This window comes from Podarcis liolepis (assembly GCF_965112155.1).
Source record: "Podarcis liolepis genome assembly, chromosome: 5".
NCBI classification, from domain to species: domain Eukaryota; kingdom Metazoa; phylum Chordata; class Lepidosauria; order Squamata; family Lacertidae; genus Podarcis; species Podarcis liolepis.
The window spans coordinates 30174173-30192820 of NC_139556.1; the positions used below are offsets into that span (position 1 = coordinate 30174173).

Here is an 18648-nt window from a genome sequence, read left to right on the forward strand (position 1 = left end):
ATTAGAGTAAGTTCTAAGATGCAGTCCAAACCTCTTCCTTTGATGTGGCTTTCTGGTGAATCATTTATTGGAGGTAGCCTTAATCACATCAAAGGCCCCTTTATCAGCATCTTCCTGTTTTTCAGCCAAGGTATGCGGCCTATATATGTTACTCACCTGATATACTACACCACTCTTTAAAAAACTCTTCAATAGTTCTCTCTCCCGTTGTCTAATGTAAAGTAGCGTGCAGTTTGGGAGCAACTGCTCCTAGCTATTCACTTTGTTTGGTGCCACTCCACTACCACAATGTTACATTAAGTTGCAGTTCTGGAGTTATCCCATGGACCCAGTTTATGGATTTGACTACTGAGGCCATCCCCAGAGAGATGAGGATTTGGCAAAGCTCTCCCCCGCTTTTCCAGGCTTGATTGCTGATGAGCTCCATGGGGGACCTTACCTACGACAAGTAGAAAAAACACCCCCCCAAAACCATAATCTTGCAATTCACACGAGCTACCAGAGTCACACTGCACTGAGCTGCAAGTACAACACTGCCTGCTGGATTTCATTTAAGGTGATGGTTGGTTGGTTGGTTTTTAACTTTTTAAGCCATACACAGTCTGGGATCAGCCAACATTAGGAAGCATCTCCTTCCCCATAGCCCTGAATGACTGTTAAGATCAATCATAGAAGGCCTGCTGTGTATTCCCTTCCTATGATACATTTCATCTGCACGACAGGACTTTTTCTTCTGTTATGATGCCTGTTTAGTCTTGGAGAAGGCAGAGCCCTTTGATAGCCAGGAAGGTGGACACACCAGCAGTCTGGGGTGAATGGTGAGCACAAGAAAACATTTTTTTAACATACAGCCATAAATACATTATGTGTGTGTGTGTGTGTGTGTGTGTGTTATATGTGCTTTTACAATATACAAAAAAAAATTTAAATCACATAAAATCATTCTCTCATTCAGACACCCCTCCTCCTCTTTCTGCGGTTCCTTGTTTGTATTTTAATTTACTGCATATCCAAACTACACCAATTTGTTATTTACCCTCTATGTTACTTATATGTTGTTGTTGTTGGTGGTGGTTCTTCTTACTGCAGGTTGTTTACATTAACCCTGCTAACATCTTAATTTGTTTACAATAACTATGGAAATATACTATAAATCATAGAATCATAGAGTTGGAAGAGACCACAAGGGCCATCAAGTCCAACCCCCTGCCAAGCAGGAAACACCATCAGAGCACTCCTGACATATGGTTGTCAAGCCTCTGTTTAAGACCTCCAAAGAAGGAGACGCCACCACACTCCTTGGCAGCAAATTCCACTGTCAAACAGCTCTTACTGTCAGGAAGTTCTTCCTAATGTTCAGGTGGAATCTTCTTTCTTGTAGTTTGGATCCATTGCTCCGTGTCCGCTTCTCTGGAGCAGCAGAAAACAACCTTTCTCCCTCCTCTATGTGACATCCTTTTATATATTTGAACATGGCTATCATATCACCCCTTAACCTCCTCTTCTCCAGGCTAAACATGCCCAGCTCCCTTAGCCGTTCCTCATAAGGCATCGTTTCCAGGCCTTTGACAATTTTGGTTGCCCTCCAAATGAGTTCCATTCCTTCTTAAAAACTTGATCTTCTTGATTTCTTATTCTTCTTTTGAGTTTCGCCATTTCTGCATAGTCCATTAATTTCTTTAACCATTCTTCTTTTGTCAGGACATTTTCTTCTTTCCATCTTTGGGCGTATAACATTTTAGCAGCAGGGGTCACATACATAAGTACATTTTTATATTGCTAAGGTAACTCTAATCCAATTATTCCTAAAACCATAAATACAAAATAGGTAAATAAACAATTACTACATAATAATACAATGGAGTGTAAAAGAGTTCACAACCAGATATACTTGAGCACTTTTCAGTTACCATACCGAAATACAAATCAGCTTGTGAATATTGTAATATCACACAGTGGTTTTGAAGGAGAGAGGGAGAAAACTGGTCTTGCAGAAGTTGACAATAACTACCAAAGTCAGTTACCACGAACACCTTAATGCCAGCTAATACTATTGATTACTTGTTATGGCTGGGTACTCCACTGAGTGGCACAACTAAAACCCCAAAGTGACTGCTTCAGAACATACCTGGGCACGTTTCTGTCAAAGCACATGTTCCTTAAATTAAAATGACAAAATTGATTATGATCTGCTTTATTAAATAATAAAAAGCTCCGCTTTAAAAGAAATTTCCTTGAGGATATTTTGCTCAGGTAGAACTACCCCTGAGTCCAAGGATCTTGGGCTCTAAATCAGGCTTCCCCAACCTGGAGCCTTCTAGATATTTTAGACTACATCTCCCACCAGCAAAACATCTGGAGGAGGGCACCAGGTTGAGGAAGACTGCTCTAAAAGCTCCCAGCTGTTTTGGGTCCCACACCTCGGCAGGTGACAGCAGCCACTCGGGTCTGGGACCAGCTTTCCTCTCCTCCTTGTCTGAATCCTGACTGCTGTTAATTTCCACAACAGCATCCACTCTGCTTTATTGGCAAGAGTTATTTTATTTACAGAATGCTTTTCCATTAAAAGATTGAGGTGACATCCTAGAAAGTTCAAGAAAGCGATGATCGAAAATGTTTAGAACAATAAAAATTTTCTCTTAAAAAAACAAAAAGATGAGCAGCTATAAAGCAACAATATAAATAATGGACCTGCATTAAAAGCAGCAAATGAGCTTTCAAGAACTAAAAATACTTTGTATTATTATTATTTTTAAAAATATCATAATCTAGTGGAAAGATTCATGCGCTGGTAGACTTTGCAGTGAGGCAAATTCTTACGCCAGGTGGTGCCACAGCAGAAAGGTTATTGTTCCATAGGCTGACACAGAGAATAGCTGAGTCGTATGATCATGTTAAATATATTCTGTGGCATTTTCAGTGCCCAAAGTTTTATAGACCCTTTCTCTTGCTCACATTTCAGAATTTCATCACAGCAGCCATAAGACTGTCAAGAATTACTGTTTTAACACTTAAGTGTACAAAGTGTATTAAAATTCCTATCCGCATGATAACCCTGAGCGTGTACCCGAGCAGCCACTGAGTGAACTGCACTGGGAGAAGAGATAGAAATATTCCAGCCCCAGGTCTTAATTTGGAAGAGGGCTCATCCCTGGGTTTTGGGTTTCAGTGCCAAGGCTCAAACCTTGGGAATTACAAAGTAAGAAGAGATGAAAGGGCCACTGAGCATGAGCAGAGTGCATTAAGTCATTTAGGCTGCTAATTAATGTGTGCGTGTGCACGTACAGAGGGGGGCTTGTTTTCCATTTGGTGCTATGTTATGTAATGTTAGGTTTTTACATTTTAAACAGCCTTGCGGTCCTCGGATGGTGGGTGGCATAGAAATTTAGTAGGATAAAACAAAAAAATAAAATAAAAATAATCCTAAACTCATTACTGAGCACTAAGCCCCTCTGAGCACAGCAGGACTTATAAGTGACATGCATAAGCTTCTCCTGTGATCCTAGTCCCTTTTACTCCGCCTTTGGAGGGGAAAATAAGCAAGGCAGACGATCTGCTCTCATCGGCGTCTCTCCCCCCCCCCCCATTTGCTTTCCTCTCCCTTCCTCCTCCAGTGGGATATTTCAGGATCCCTCCCTTCCTCTCTCCCCGTGGATCTCTGCGCTGCTCTCCAGCCTCTACCCAGGCAGGCCTCTCTCCTCGCCATCCTCCTCCTCGGTGGGTGTGAATGAGTGGGCGAGGGGTGTGACCGCGCCGGCTTCGGCGTGATTTACGGCTTTGCTGAAAACGGCTTTTCCCCGCAGCATCAGCACCGCTGGCAGCCGCCGCCGCCGCCGCCGCCGCCGCCACAGCAACAAGTCAGGTAAGCGCTGCGCTCTGCGCCACAGCCTGGAGCCCGGGGAGAGCCGGGGGCGCACGGGGGGGGGAGGGAAGGAGGGCGCAAGGGGGCCGGGAAGGATCCCGATGCAGGTGGCTCAAGATGCATTGGAGACCTGGGCCAGAGAGAGGCAGGCAGGCAGGCATCCCCGGCCAGGCGCCCTGCCAGGCTGCAAACCCCCTAAATCGTGCAGGAACCGCTGGCTGTGGCTTTCAGCAAACCCGCTTCGCTGCAGACATCTTTCTGCATAGTGGCCAGCGCTTCTCCGTCCTCCACAGATGCGGGTCCCCTTCTTCCCACCCGCTCCTCTGTATCAGGCTGCATCTCTGCCGTCCTCTCTCCCCTGTTCCCAATGCCAGCATCCCTTTTGATCTTCACTGTAAAGCACACGCGCGCACATCCAGACTTCCCACATCTCTCTCTCTCTCTCTCCATCCCCCTATCTGCAGATTGCCGGAGCTCAGCTTCCTTTCACCTTGCTGTGTGCTCTGTGCTGTGGTGTGCGGTGTTGATTTGCCAAAGATAAGGAGGAGGTGGAATGGAATATTTCGCTGTCTGTTGCCCAACTTGACTAATATAAAAAGCCTCGCCGTTTGACCCAGATATATCAATATCACAATGCTTACGAAAGGACACATCCAATAGAAAGCAAGCTTGCGTGGAAGATTTGTAAATCTAGGATTTTATCTTTTTCCAAAATTCTCCAGCATCCCTCGCAGGCCCTAGTTTTCTAGGTACTCGATAATTATGAGTATTTCATGAGCAGGGTTTGTGGTTTTGATGTAGAGGAGGCCTCAAAATGACTTGCAAATCAGATATTCGATGACTTTGTGCTGCTGGGCTGAAATCTGAAGGCGACCAGTTTAATTTCCCAAACCTATTTTGACACCGAGCTTGATTTGCATGTCTCACACAAGGCTTGGTTTGTGTTTGCAGAAATGCACAAGTAAGTAAATGGCACCATCCAAAGTTAAGCACCTTTCAGTCCCATTTATTTCTATGGGTATGTCAGGATATCCGAATCTGCCTTATATTGAACCAGACAATCAGTCCATCTAGCTTGCTGTTGTCTACTTTGACTGGGAGCAGTTCTTCATGGTTTCATAGAGGAGACACCAGGGATCGAACCTGCGACCTTCTGAATCCAAGACAGTTGTTCTGTCCCACTGAGCTAAGGCCCTTCCTCCTCACCTATGACAAATCAGCACAGTACACCAGTAAAGAGCACAGCAAAGTGGAAGCATTAAGCAGATGCTTAACTCTCCCACCAAAATCAATGAGGCTTGAAAAGTGCTTAACTTTAAGTGAGTCATGCCCACATCCCGGAAACGCACTGACAGCTGAAGGTCTATGAATGCACACTGCCATGTGACCAAGTTGCCTAGCATGAAATTGCTTCAGTTATGTTCATCCAAGGCTCAGGGTGGCTGACACTAAAAAAAACCCAAATCATTCAGGTCCCATAATAAAAACAAAACCCCATAAAACCATCCTGAAATGTGGTAACATATTATTCAGGATCTTGAAAGGTTGTCATCCTTATTGCACTCATTTCCTGCTAGTCTTTTGGGAGACCTTACCCTGGGCTGCTATTTCCCTTAAAAAAAAATTAAGGGTACCATGTCTTTTAATGGAGAAAGGCTCCAAAATGCAGGAAGGTGCTGCAAGGAATTTCCAGGAGTCTCAGAAGTGTCCTTTCCTCCCTAACATTTCTTGAGCTCCTTCAGGGTGCTTATCTCTATAAAGAACCTACTCTCTCTTGAGAGAACATGCAACTCTCCTTCCAGTCCATTAGAGATCTTGAAAAGCGCCTTACACTGAGTTATGCAATTGCAGCTCGAACCTATGCACGTTTACTCAGAAGTAAGTCCCAATGAGCATGATGAAGCTTACTGTAAGTAAGTGTACATTGGACTGGGCCTGAGTCCATCTGGTTCAATCTTCTCTACTTTGAGGAGCAGATGCCTCTTAGGTGTTGCTCCAGTGCTACTTCCTGAGATGCTTGTAACCAGCAGTTGAGCCTGGGACCTTCTGCATGCCCAGCAGATGTGCTCCCACTGTGCTGTGCTGATTCCACCACTACCATTGTCTCTCCATGCACTCCCTTCTCTTTCTCAAGCCTCATTCTAGCCCCCAAATCCTGAAAATAAGCTCAAATCTTCAGCTAGTGCTGACTTCAGCTAGGGAGAGAAAATAAATGTATGCAAATATCATGGATCTGCATAACTGATTCCCTCAAGCTCAGTTGCAGAGCATGTGCTTTGCATGCAGAAGGAGGCATGCTCAATCCCTGTTTGAATGGAGGGCTGGGAAAGAGGTCTGCCCTAAACTGCTGCTGGTTGGTGTAGTCTATACTGAGCTGGAATGGTAGAAGGCAGCTTCTTCAGTTTCCTCCCCCGAAATGGGAGTTTTCCAGATGCAGAATTCAGAATTGTTCCATGCAGAGTTCCAAACCCTTTTAACTTTCAGCTATATTGGGATGCAGACCTATATTTATACCCCGCCCATCTGGCTGGGTTTCTCCAGCCACTCTGGGTGACTCCCAACAGAATATTAAAAACACAGTAAAGCATCAGGCATTAAAAACTTCCCTAAACAGGGCTGCCTTCAGAGGTCTTCTAAAAGTCAGATAGTTGTTTATTTCCTTGACATCTGATGGGAGGGCGTTCCACAGGGTGGGCGCCACTACCAAGAAGGCCCTCGGCCTGGTTCTCTGTAACCTCACTTCTCGCAGCGAGGGAACCTCCAGAAGGCCCTCAGAGCTGGACCTCAGTGTCTGGGCAGAACGATGGGACTTGAGACTAAGAAACCTGGTACGATGCAGAGGGATGGACTAGATGATGCTCAGGGCCCCTTCCAGATTCTACGATTCTCTGATTCTCTTTCTTTTAGGATCTGGAAAGTAATGCAACAGAACACTTTTGAAGAAAGCAGATACCCCTGGCAGGAGTCGTTTGAAAATGTCAGCGTCTGCATGCCGTTCCGTTGCCCACGATGCGGGGACCGCACCAGATTCAGGACCCTGTCATCCTTGAGAGCCCATCTGGAATACAGCCACAGTTACGAAGATCGGAGCCTTCTGACAAAATGCAACCTCTTTTCTTCCCTCAGAGACGCAGACCTGATCTCTTCTTCCGAGCCCCTGACGCCAGGGATGCTTGGCGATGGCACCGGTGTCATGAAACCAAAGACGTCCTATCTCAACTTCTGCGACACGGCCCGGGAGAACACCAGGAACAGGAAGCCGCTGGAGGCGGAAGCGGAAAGGCCTGCGTCTCTGGGGTCAAATTACACGTCAGGGGAATCCGTCGACGAGCCGATTTCTAAGCCAGGGTTGGCGACAAGTGACTCGAAAGCCTCGTTCGAGGCCCATGTGAGAGAGAAGTTCAACCGGATGGTGGAGGCGGTGGACAAAACGATCGAGAAGAGGATCGACAAGCTTACCAAAGAGCTATCTCAAAAGACGGCCGAGCTCTTGGAGGTTCGGGCAGCTTTTGTGCAGCTTTCTCAGAAGAAGCAGGAAGTCCAGAGGCGGGAGAGGGCCCTCAACAGGCAAGTGGACGTGGCGGTGGAGATGATCGCGGTGCTGAAGCAGCGGCTGACGGAGTCAGAGGAGGAGCTCCACAGGAAGGAAGAGTAAGTGGGAGGATGGGGAGAAGGACGACGGGGAGGGGGAACCGCAGGCCTAGGAGGTCAAATGTGGCCTTACTAGCTGGCCCTCAGAATCCTCCTCAAGCCACACACCCTCCTGAGCCACACCCTTCACTGGCCATGGTTTGCAAACTCCCCCAATGTTTTCGTTTGGTTAGATTGGGTCCTTGAACAATGCTTCTTGTGTGTCTCGATTGAGGATAGGGAGGGCTGTGTGAATGTGTGTGGAAAGTAACCCAGACCCTCCAAGTGCCCCTATTTTACAGGAACAGCCCCGGATTTACAGAAGCCACCCCGGTTTCTAATTTGATCCCAGAATGCCCTGCTTTTCCTTAGGATTTCCCTAGTTTCATTGGAGAAATGTTGGAGGGTATGGAGTTATCGGACCACTGAGCCATCTGAAGGCAGCCCTGTATAGGGAAGTTTTTTAATGCTTCATGTTTTATTATATTTTTATATATGTTGGAAGCCGCCCAGGGTGTCTGGGGCAATCCCGTCAGATGGGTGGGGTATAAATAGTAAAAGATTAATAATAATAGGGTTGTCCTATTATTATTATTATTAAATAGGACATCCCTATTTTCATTGGAGGAATGTTGGAAGGTATGGTCACCTATTGTACAGTGGTAGAATATGCATTTATTGCTTTGCCCACTTTTGCTCTGGGCACCGCAGTGTGGCCCCTGACCTCTGAAGCAGCATAATGCGTGTCTTTCCTTTCTGTCACAGGAGTTTGGGGTGAGGTTGTTGTAGGAAGACAGGCAAGGCAAGGTATGGTAGAGGAAGGCCAGTATTCACTGGTGTCTGTTCCATTAGGGTGAGTGAGGCATTGGCCCATGGACCTCCATCTGCCCTCAGACAGCTCCCACTTCCCTGCCTTCTTACCAACGACCAAGAAATTCTACACACATAATCTTTTGTGACACAGAAGAGAGCAAGAACCTTCCTGTGTAGGTTGTGCTTCACATATGCATGAGAGCCCTTAGGAGTGCAGATCACACCTGGACTTCTTTATGCACAGAATTTGGCTGTTTACATATCTATCGGCTAATCCATGTATTCTTTCCGTCATGGATAGGGAACCTGTAGCTCTCCTGAAATTGCTGGCATTTCCAACTCTTCGTTATACCCGACCATTGGCCATTCGGGCTGGGGCTGATGGGAACTGAAGTCCAAAAACTTCAGGAGGGCCACAGGTTTCCCACCAATGTTTCACTATATATCTGCTCCCCATCTCTTTCACACCTGTGTCTTCTTTTCTCCACAACCCAGTGGGCACCTAGCTTCTTTAGAAAGCATACGATTTCTGCCTTGAAGCATAGACCCATTGATTTGAGATGTGAAGAAGGCACGCATCAGGGTATACTAATTCATGCATCATTCAAGCAATCCAAATTTATTAGATGGATCTTTTAAACAAGCTGTGCAATAAGGGTAAAGACATTTATGCTCTCATGGCATCCGGTAAGATTACTTATACAGGAAGGTGCTACTCTATAAATAAGGGTACGTGCTTTAGCTTCAGAACTGGAGGTAAAGACATAAATGTTTTGTTTTCAAGTACCCCCTTCCCACCCTCAGTTCATTGGAAAGTAAGTGGTGCAAACAGCATTAGATGGGATCGTCTCTTGGAAGGAGTCATAATCTGGTTTCCTGCTGGCTTTCATAGCAGATACCGAAGATATTTTGGCAGTTCCAGCTCTTCTAAAAATACTTTCATGTTGCATTCATTAAAAATGTAGTAATTGCCAATACATTATTTATATGTGAACTACTTAAGACTGCGGTCTTCAGATTGCCCACTCTCTGATGTTCCTCATCAACACCAGTAGAAGGAATATGGAGCAAATGGTTGAAAGACTGCGGTCTCGGTTAGCACTCTTAGACACCCTTCAAGCAATTCAAAATACCTGAATATTTTCAAATTAAATGTACGGTGCTGCTGTTGTTAAAATTTGCTAGCCCTATAGCTCAGACATTTAAGGCAGCGATCCTAAATGTGCCAACTAGTAAGTTAGGCTGCAGTTCTATATGCAATACTAGGGACGTTCACGGTCTCCAAGATACCTGTGCTATTTTAAAAATCCCAATATACTTCCAAGTCACACTGTGCTCTCTGTGCTTTGATTTATTCTTCATGCTCTGAGCCATTCTGTAAAACGAAGCTGTATGTGCCCCATTCACTATAATGGGGGAATCTAAAAATGTCCATAAATTCCCCCTCTTTTGGCCAAAGTGGATGGAATCCACCAGTGTCTCTTCAGAGTAGATAAGCCTGACAAATTGCAGAAAAATAGGTTAGGGAGCTTTTTGCTGGGAAGGTAAAAGGATTCACATTTCTAATACTTATTATGCCAATTAAAGCTCAAAAATCTGTATTGGTTTCCTTTTTTTTTAAGGGGGTGTTCTTTATTCATTTTAAAAATTCCTAGCTTGCCCTCCATTAGTACCAATACCAGCACAGGGTACGACATAAGATATCTTATATAGCATCATGAAAAATTCTTAGAAACAGCTAGCAACCAACCAACCAGAATGAGTTTCCACGCACACCTAGAGCCAACCTGATTTTTTAATCTTATATTGGAGTTCTCCATCCTCTTCCCAGTTTGCCTCAACTGAAGATGTGGGCCTTCAGATGTTGCTGGACTCCAATTCCCATCAGGCCTAGTCAGCATGGCCAACTGTCAGGGATGATGGAAATTGTAGTCCAAGAACATCAGGAGGGCCAGAGGTTCCCCACACTTAACGTGTTAAAGAATGGCCTTGTTTTTCATACAAAGTCCTGCAGGGGACAAGAGAAGACGAAGTCAATATGTTTCTCTTCTCAGGGAATGCTGCAAACTCATGAAGCTGAGCAAACTGTACTATGAAGGTTGTTTATTCCCTTTTGGACTTTGGTTGCTTGCCTTGTGCTTGCACTGCGCTGGTGTTTTGGGACTGCCCTCTGTGAGGAAACCCATGGAGAATCCAAAACCCATGCAGCTCCACTCCTAACAGCTTGTTGTGTGGATACGACATCCCAGAATGCATTGCATAAGGCTGGAGCCACATTCATCTTTTGTCACAGGCCTTGAAAAGAGCAAGAGGGAGTTGAAACCAACAGCCTAAGATAGATAGAGTGCAGCTGAGATAAGAAGAAAGAACGGTAACAAATGGGAATGCTAGCGAAGCCCTTTATATTGTGGCAGCAACATGTGTGGGCCTTTGGACAGATAAATAGTAATAATGATCACTGTTATTGTATTTACATGCCATTTCCCTGCCACTCGCTCAGCCACTCTCAAAGCAGCTTACAGTCAGCAAATTACATTCCCAACCTTTGGAGAGATTACGGTTCAACACAGGACAGGAGGGAGAAAGGCAGAAAAAAAGAGTTGCACATTCAGTTGTATATGCATGGCTTGGCTGTCTCTGTACAACTGGCATGTTTACTGGCATATTTGCCCAATGAGGGTACAGAGAAGTCAATTCTGCTCCAAGCAAATTGGTCTCTTGAGTGTCTGTGCGTGCATTCTGGGATTGCTACAAAACAATTCACTTTTTCTTCCATGTATCACTGCAAAGATCAGTATTAACACACACACACACACACACACACACACACAAACACATCAATCAATCAATCAATCAATCAATCAATCACCAGCCCCCTTTTTAAAAGGAAAACAGTCTTTCAGAGACATCTCTTCTACCATACTGAGGCCGCATTCCCACAACACATTTAAAGCACTGTGATACCACTTTAAGCAGCCTTCCCCACAAAGAATTTTGGGAACTATAGTATGTTAAAGGTGCTGAGAGTTGTTAGGAACCCCTGTTCCCTTCCCAGAACTACAGTTCCCAGAGTTCCCTAGGAAGAGGGATCGATTGTTAAACCACTCATGAGAATTACAACTCTAGGGGCTGAATAGGAGTCTCCTAACAGCTCTCAGTATCTATAACAGCCTACAGCTCCCAGAATTCTTTGGGGGAATGATCCATGAGTGTTTCAAGTGGTATCACAGTGCTTTAAATGTATAGTGCAAATGTGGCTTGAGTAAATTCTTGGTTCTTCAATACATAATGGGTTTTTTGTTCAGTTTTGCATTCTAGTGGGAATGCTTATTAACTTCAGCTGGATTTTGTTGCTGAACCTCCTGCTAATTCTCTAGAAGAGGAATCAAGATATTGCTGAACACTTGGAATGGATTTTGTTGATTAATTGGGTTCTCATTGTTGCACCTCTTACTTGGTTCAGCTTTTGCTAATGATGCTCACACTCTAAACAGCTGCATAATGTCATCATAAAATTCTTTGAAACCATCTCTCACTTCAAGAAAGGCCCCATTCTAGAGGAATGCCTGGGTCCCATTAAGGAGGCTTTCCGTGCACATTTAAGCATTCAGATTCCACAAAATTCAGCAGGAAAAGCAAAGAGAAACTCCTCTGGAATGGGAAAACTCTAATTGCAGGCTTAAGATCCCTCTCAGGTGCCAGAGGTTGTATTTCCCATTTTCAAACGGGGCAAATTATTGTGGCACAAAATAAATAAGCTTCTTATTGTCTGAAAAGGCCCTTCAATTTATTGTTATTTCTAGAAGCATTAAGGTGATCACTTATTCATTGCCCCCCGCCAAAGGAAATGCCTCTCACACTCAAAAGAAGAGATATTTGCATATTATTTGCATATGTCACTATATCTGTATGGATGCGTATTTAGAAACAATGACTTTAACTGAAATAAAAACATGGTAAGTTTCACCATACTGCAGAAGACTGAGACCAGATGAGCTTGTGTGTTGCTCGGTCTGTGGCCTAGTTGCTTACTGTTGATGACAACTTCAAGGCCTTTATCTTTAAACCAGACAGCCCTTCAAACAGAAGGCTGTCCTCTCTAAAGGATGCTCCCCAGCACCAGTGATGTCCATTTATTTGGCTGTGTGCAGGTGGTTCTGAGAAGGTCAGCAGTGCACCTGGGACTGAATACCGTATTTTTCGCTCTATAACACGCACCCGACCATAACACGCACGTAGTTTTTAGAGGAGGAAAATCCGTAGGCATGCCACCCGTAGGCATTCCCTCCATAACACACACAGACATTTCCCCTTACTTTCTAGGAGGAAAAAAGTGAGTGTTATGGTGCAAAAAATACGGTATATTCACAGCACAGGCAAGAGTGTCCCTAAATTAAAAAGTAGCACCCGTCCGTTCTTTCCTTCTGCTCTCTAGCAAAAAGGAGGGAACACCAGTGTTCTTCCAAATTCCAGCAGAGCTGCACTTTTGTCGTTTCAGAGAAGTCGTTACGTTTAATCACTTCCTGGAGGAAGCTGCTGAGAAGGAGCTTCGCGGCAAAGCCAGGCTCCAGCGTTTCATTGAGAATCTCCTGCAGCGGGTGGATCTGGCAGAAAAGCAACTGGAGTACTACCAGAATCAGCAGATCGTGGGCAGCTACAGCGATGTCCATGAATATGTGGTAGGCAAAAAATGAGGGGGGTGTTCTTTCATTAGACCTGAACAGGAAGTGGAACTGATGGGAATTATAGTCCACAGCATCTAGGGTGCACCGGGGTGGGGTGGGGAGGCTGATCCAAGCGCTATTTCTAGTGGAGCAGGGGTTGCAGTGGCAATTCCTGCTCTATTGTTTGTTCAGTTTGGCATCTGTCTCGAGAGACAATGGAGTGTGCTTCTGGGGGTCAGACCCCTGCCCAGTTGACAAGACCCCCCTCTCAGCTTTGCTGATGTGGTCCAAAGGAAAACGAAGCTATACTTTGGGCACCAGTTTGGCTGCAAGAGTTGCTGGAAAGAGGCATACAAGGCGCCATCTTAGGGACTCCACTGCAGATCTGTGTAGGGTTTACTCCTTAGCCTTTGAAAGTACATCTTTCATCCTTGGGTTGCAATTCAAAATAGAGCTATTGTTGCCTATGTGTATACGTTCATCCCCTCCCCCCCCCCATCTCATAAGAAGCATCCTGCTGGATCAGACCAAATGCCTAAGTAGCTTAGAGTCATGTTTTCCACATTCAGGGCCGGCCCTGCCATTAGGAAAAGTGGTGCGTCAGACGGCAGGTGTTGAGGGATTGACAGCAGCAATGAGGTGTTGGTGTGCCCTGAAACCTTAAGCTAAGTCAGGTGTATTCAGGTGCAGTGGAGGATGCTGTCCGGGTGATGAAGTAAGATTAGACTACCAGGCGAATCAGCTTTGGTACATGGAATGCAGGGAGGCACCATCTTGTCTTTCACCTCAGGCGGCAAAATGCCTTGGTCTGCCCCTGCCCACAGTGGCCAACCAGATGCCCCTGGGAAGCCCACAAACAGGGCATGAGGGCAGTAGCCCTTCCCAGTTCATTATCTGTAGCAACTGGTATTCAAGGGCATGTGCTGTAAAACTGAAGGTGGCATATAGCCATCATGACTTGCAGACGTTGATAGCTTTATCCTCCATGAATTTGTCCAGCCGTCTTAGAAAGCCATCTAAGCTCCCATCGTGGTTTCTGGTTAAAAAAAGGTAATGCTTCAAATATGAGAAAAGTCTGTTTAATCAGAGACAACTGTGGGACTGCATGTGTACCTGCAGGCAATGATAACTCTTATCATACCTCCATTGAGTCTCTGAAAAAATGTCAGTTCACAGCTTGAATTTCTTCTTGAGCATCAGACACACACACCCTTTTTTATTAAAAAAAGGTAGCAGTAAACAAGCATAAACAAGGAAACGTGATAATTGAGGGTGCACATGCATTCTGCTGGTATAGTCACACGGCTGCAAATGAGCTGTGACTGCTAATTTGTTCAGGAGACGCAAAATAGCAAATGAAAAGCTTGTCAGAGGTAAATGCCCTGAAAGCTGTTATTGAAATAAGAAAAGTGATATCTTTTATTGGACTAGTTGTACAACACATCTAAAAGGTATGCCAGAAAATTAAAATTCATGACCTTGTGGCAGGCAAAGGGCTGGACTGAACAGAGACTATGGGTTAAAACTGTTTGTAGCTTCCTTCTGGCCATTCCCTCCCCCCCCCCCCCCCTTTGCAACATATAAGCTTTGAGTACAGGCAGGTTGTGTGTGTTTGTGTTTGTGTGTGTGTGACAGAGAGGGAGAGAGAAAGAGAGGGAGAATTTCTTGGAAGGACAGAAAATAGTCAGTCCCCACCATTGTGAAAACTCCAGTTTTTATTTTTATTTTTTTTAAAAGAGTTTCTAGTTCTTATGGTTTCAAATATAAGTTTGGACAAACATGGGTTATGCCTGCCCAGAAGTAGCTGAGAGAGGGTTCCAGAAATCAAGAGTTTTCAGCTTCAGGCCCCATATAACTTTTTGATTCTGCCACATGAATAGGAAGACCTGGATAGATTATGCAAAATAGGAAACATCACAGGTGCAAAATAACTCATAGTTTGCTCATAGTTTGGGATGAAATGCAGTGCTTTCATTCCTGGAAGCAAGCCCCATTGAACTTTAAGTAAAGATTCAGGTTGCAAGACAAAAGCTGCAGAGTTCAGCCAGTCAGCGCAAAATCTGAATAGCAGAATATAAACTTATTATTATTATTTTAACACAAAGCTGCACACATTCCTGATTATAGGCCTCTATATGATGATGTGCAACAGGTTGGGGGACTGCCAGACCCAGAACCAAAGAGACCTGGGTTGTCTTTGCTGTTAGGAAGATCTTGTTGGCTTTTTGCATTTGTCTATGTATGTAACTTTGGTAAGTCAGCAAATAAATGAATAAAAACGAGCTATTTCCATATGTCACATCAATCTGAATAACAAGCGTGTATGTTTTAGTTTACAGATATATCCTCCAGCAAGAAACCCAGATGCCTGTATGTATGTTATTTCATACTCTTAATACAAAAGATTTCGTACAAATGTGTTGCTGTTAAAATTGTGCGTCTCTTGTTCCTGGGCTCTCTCTGTTAAATCTGACCCCTTTTCTTCGCCTCAGCAGCAGCCGAGGAAACCAACACGGTTACTATAACACCCCTGATGTGAAACCTCACTCTCTTCAGAAAGGACGGATGCACTTGAAGAAAGCCAAGGAGGACAAATCCTGCGCCCACCCAGTTAAATTGTTTTATGAACCTGTTGACTGCGCGAGGGACGTTTGGAGACCTCAGAAGAAAGGGGACGCCGTCGGCGCCTCCCGCAAGGTTAACGCGAAATCAAAGATCAGTAAAAAAAGCAAACAGCTCTACTAAGAGCCCATATACGATATAGAGATCTATGTATGTATCTAACCTAATCTATTTATAAATGCATAATGCAAGATCTGGCAGCTTTGGGCTACTACAGATAGAGATTAATAGCACAATCCTTCGCCTGCCTGCTCAAAATTCAGTCCCCTGAGTTTGACAGGACTTGCTCCCAGGTCAGTGGGCCTAGGGTTGCAGGCTTAATTCTGTCGAACTTGGAGGGGTTTCCTTCTGAACAGACAAGCCTAGGATTGCGCCGTTGGTCCCACCCATCGCTTAAGTCACAATATATTTCCCTATTCATTTGGGCAAGGATATATTTAATAGATGATATAAATACGTAAATATATAGAATAATTTAACTGCCTCATTTCCAGGACTTTGATTGTAGATGTGGCACTTTATTTTCCCCAAGAGCATCTTTTCAATTGAGTCCGGCATTTCACTCATCCTAAGTCTGTTTTGCTTACTTACGTTTGGAAGAATTCCTTCTGCCTGGCACCTTAATAAATCCCTTTATCTAGTGAGAGTGAAGGGTCGGGAATAGAATTAGAAAACGGTTTGTGGGAGCCCTAAATGCACTGAGCCGAGTGTTCTTCCTTTGACGCCAGGGCACAAACTTCACCATGCCACTTCTGCAAGGACTAAGCAGCTGGCAGGAATCTGATTGGATGACTACCTCCCTCTCCTGCCTACAACTACCTAGAACAGGAAGTAGGGAGGAGTGATCTGGAGGTCTCTGTAAGCTGCGTTCTGCTGGTGGCCTAGACGGGCAGCTGTTGGGATTGATTCCTGCACTTGCCTTCTGGGAGAAGACAGTGCAGATGCCCTCCAGCTGCGGGGGTGGGGGGAGGAATGGGAGGTTATCAGCACTGCCTTTTCTGGGTAGCTAAGGCAGGATGGAGGCTCAGGGCTCACCCTCGACTTCCTATTCCATGCAGCTGAATGGCTACTTTAGAGGTGCAGAAAGCGCTGCAGCAAGGCACCACAGTGACTTAGTTTTGTGCCTTGAAGGTCAGCACATCTGCAGCCATTTACCTATATTGTATCTGCACCTCACTTTTCCTTCAAGGAGCTCCGGACAGCGTACGGGAGGGTTGTTCTGTTTTGCCCTCCTGGTTTGGGCTGAGGGAGAGTGGCTCAAGTTCATGCCACGAGCTTTACACATGAGTAAGGGGTTCAAACTCATGTCTGTCTGGTCCAGGCCTCAGGGGAGTAGTGGGGGGCCAGGGAAACCGTGGCCACCGCTAGGCCCATAACGCTCCTAGTGGCTTTTCTTACTCTTGAGCAATAATACAATACAGCAATTGAGCCCCTGCATGACATAGAGTGGCTTGTTTTGCCGTACTTGATCCAAGCTCAAACGCTTGCTTCACGTAACTTGCTCTTTCCTGAAGCAGCCCTGTGTGTGGTCAAGTTGCCCACCATCTTGCCCAGGAGAAAAGCCTGAGGCCGCACAATGCCATTACACTGTTAAGGCAAAGCAGCGGGTCTCAGTCTGGACAGTGGCTGGAGCCATAGGTAAGCTGCTCTTAGCTTTCTTAAGGAAGGCCGGGCTAAGGAAGGGTGATAATAAGCTGCCATACTTCTTTCATAGAGTAACAGCCCTCCCTTAATGGTAGCACTCACAGGACTTCCAAATAAGTGGGGTGTGTTGTGTTTGGCCAAAATAGTCAGTTAATTCATCCACTGGAACAGGTGTGGGCAACATAAGACTCACAAGCCAAAAATGGCCTGTAATTCTGTTTTGCAGAATCTGACATGAGTAGCAGTTGGCCCAAAGTTTGTTTTGGGGGCCTAATCCGGCCCCTGTGGCAGTTTATTTCCTGGAGTAAAATCCTAAAAAAACCTTGACACCTTAAAAAAAGCTCAACAAGTGTGGTTGGCCCTTTGGGCGGCCCTCACAGCCCTTTATTTCATCACATCTGGCCCTTTTTGAAAAAAGTTTGGACACCACTGGTAGTGGAAGGCTTAGAGCAGGCATAGGCAAACTTGGCCCGACAGATGTTGAGACTACAACTCCCATCATCCCTAGCTAACAGGACCAGTGGTCAGGGACGATGGGAGTCACAGTCTCAACATCTTGAGGGCCGAGTTTGCCTATGCATGGCTTAAGAGACACATCAGCCCCTGAAGCTAGACGGGGAGGGGGGGCATTGTTATCTCTCTTCAAGGAGAACAGAGCAACAGCAGGAAACTCCTGACTTTACTAAGTCCACTGCCACCTAGTGACTTGACCATATAATGGCACCATCCACATGCTTCGCTTGCAACATTTGATGGCGTTCCTTGCTCATTCTGAGTGCTGTGGGGCCTCAGGGTCTTCACGACTTTGTGCATGGCTCAGTGAATGAAGTTCGCTAACAGCAGAATCCAAAGGTGACAGCAGCCTTCCTCAACTTGGGGAACGTGGCACTTTCCAGATGTGTTGGGAAAGTCATGTGGGATGGGCATTGCTGTCTGAAACTTCTGGAGAGCATCAGCTTGCGGAAGGCTTGGCTACACAGTTGGTATTGTGGCCTAGTTCTCCCTGAGGTGGTAGACTTATGCCCAGGCTGTACCATTTTATAACTGCAGGTGGGAGCTCATGTGATGGAATGGTCCTCTACAGATTAAAAGAAAAGAAAAGATTTATCACATAGAAAACTGGCATGTTGGAGACAAAGCAAGGCTAGATCCCTTCTTCCTGACACCTGATTTCTATGAGGAGGGAGTTTTTGTTTGGGGTAGAATGTAATCAGTCTGGAGTGGTACAGTCCAAGCACAGGTTAACCACCCCATGCCTATGTTTCATTTACCCCCCTGCGGTATCTGCAGTTGTTGTTGGCTGCTATTCTATGAACTCTCATTAAATGGAATACCAAAACCCGGTGGAGATTTTAAAAAGTTTGTATATGACCCTCTTCAGCCACAAACGGTTCCGATTTCTCCCCAGAAGAG

The 18648-nt window shown here is 45.3% G+C and overlaps 1 protein-coding gene across 4 annotated transcripts; it reads left to right on the top strand.

Annotated features, from left to right (window-relative positions):
- Positions 1-3608: 3608 nt before the first annotated feature.
- ZNF365 (zinc finger protein 365) lies at positions 3609-17523 on the top strand. 4 transcript variants are annotated; one of them, XM_083502778.1, is made up of 5 exons: positions 3609-3862; positions 6770-7513; positions 12804-12984; positions 15302-15339; positions 15462-17523. In XM_083502778.1, exons 2-5 carry the CDS (start codon positions 6783-6785, stop codon positions 15712-15714), a joined length of 1203 nt encoding a protein of 400 aa, XP_083358904.1. In that variant the 5' UTR covers positions 3609-3862; positions 6770-6782; the 3' UTR covers positions 15715-17523. The 4 variants fall into 4 exon arrangements, with proteins under 4 accessions (XP_083358904.1, XP_083358905.1, XP_083358906.1 ...); XM_083502779.1 differs by having other exon boundaries at positions 3611-3862; positions 15465-17523; XM_083502780.1 differs by having other exon boundaries at positions 3611-3862; positions 15302-15343; positions 15462-15605.
- The last annotated feature ends 1125 nt before the right edge of the window (positions 17524-18648 follow it).

What these genes read in the sequence shown, in the direction of transcription:
- ZNF365 (XM_083502778.1), top strand. Translation starts at nt 6,783, where the DNA reads ATGCAACAGAACACTTTTGAAGAAAGCAGATACCCCTGGCAGGAGTCG. An exon ending in GAGCTCCACAGGAAGGAAGA is followed by an intron (nt 7,514 to 12,803) that starts GTAAGTGGGAGG and finishes TTGTCGTTTCAG; the next exon opens with AGAAGTCGTTACGTTTAATC. An exon ending in GCGATGTCCATGAATATGTG is followed by an intron (nt 12,985 to 15,301) that starts GTAGGCAAAAAA and finishes TGTATGTTTTAG; the next exon opens with TTTACAGATATATCCTCCAG.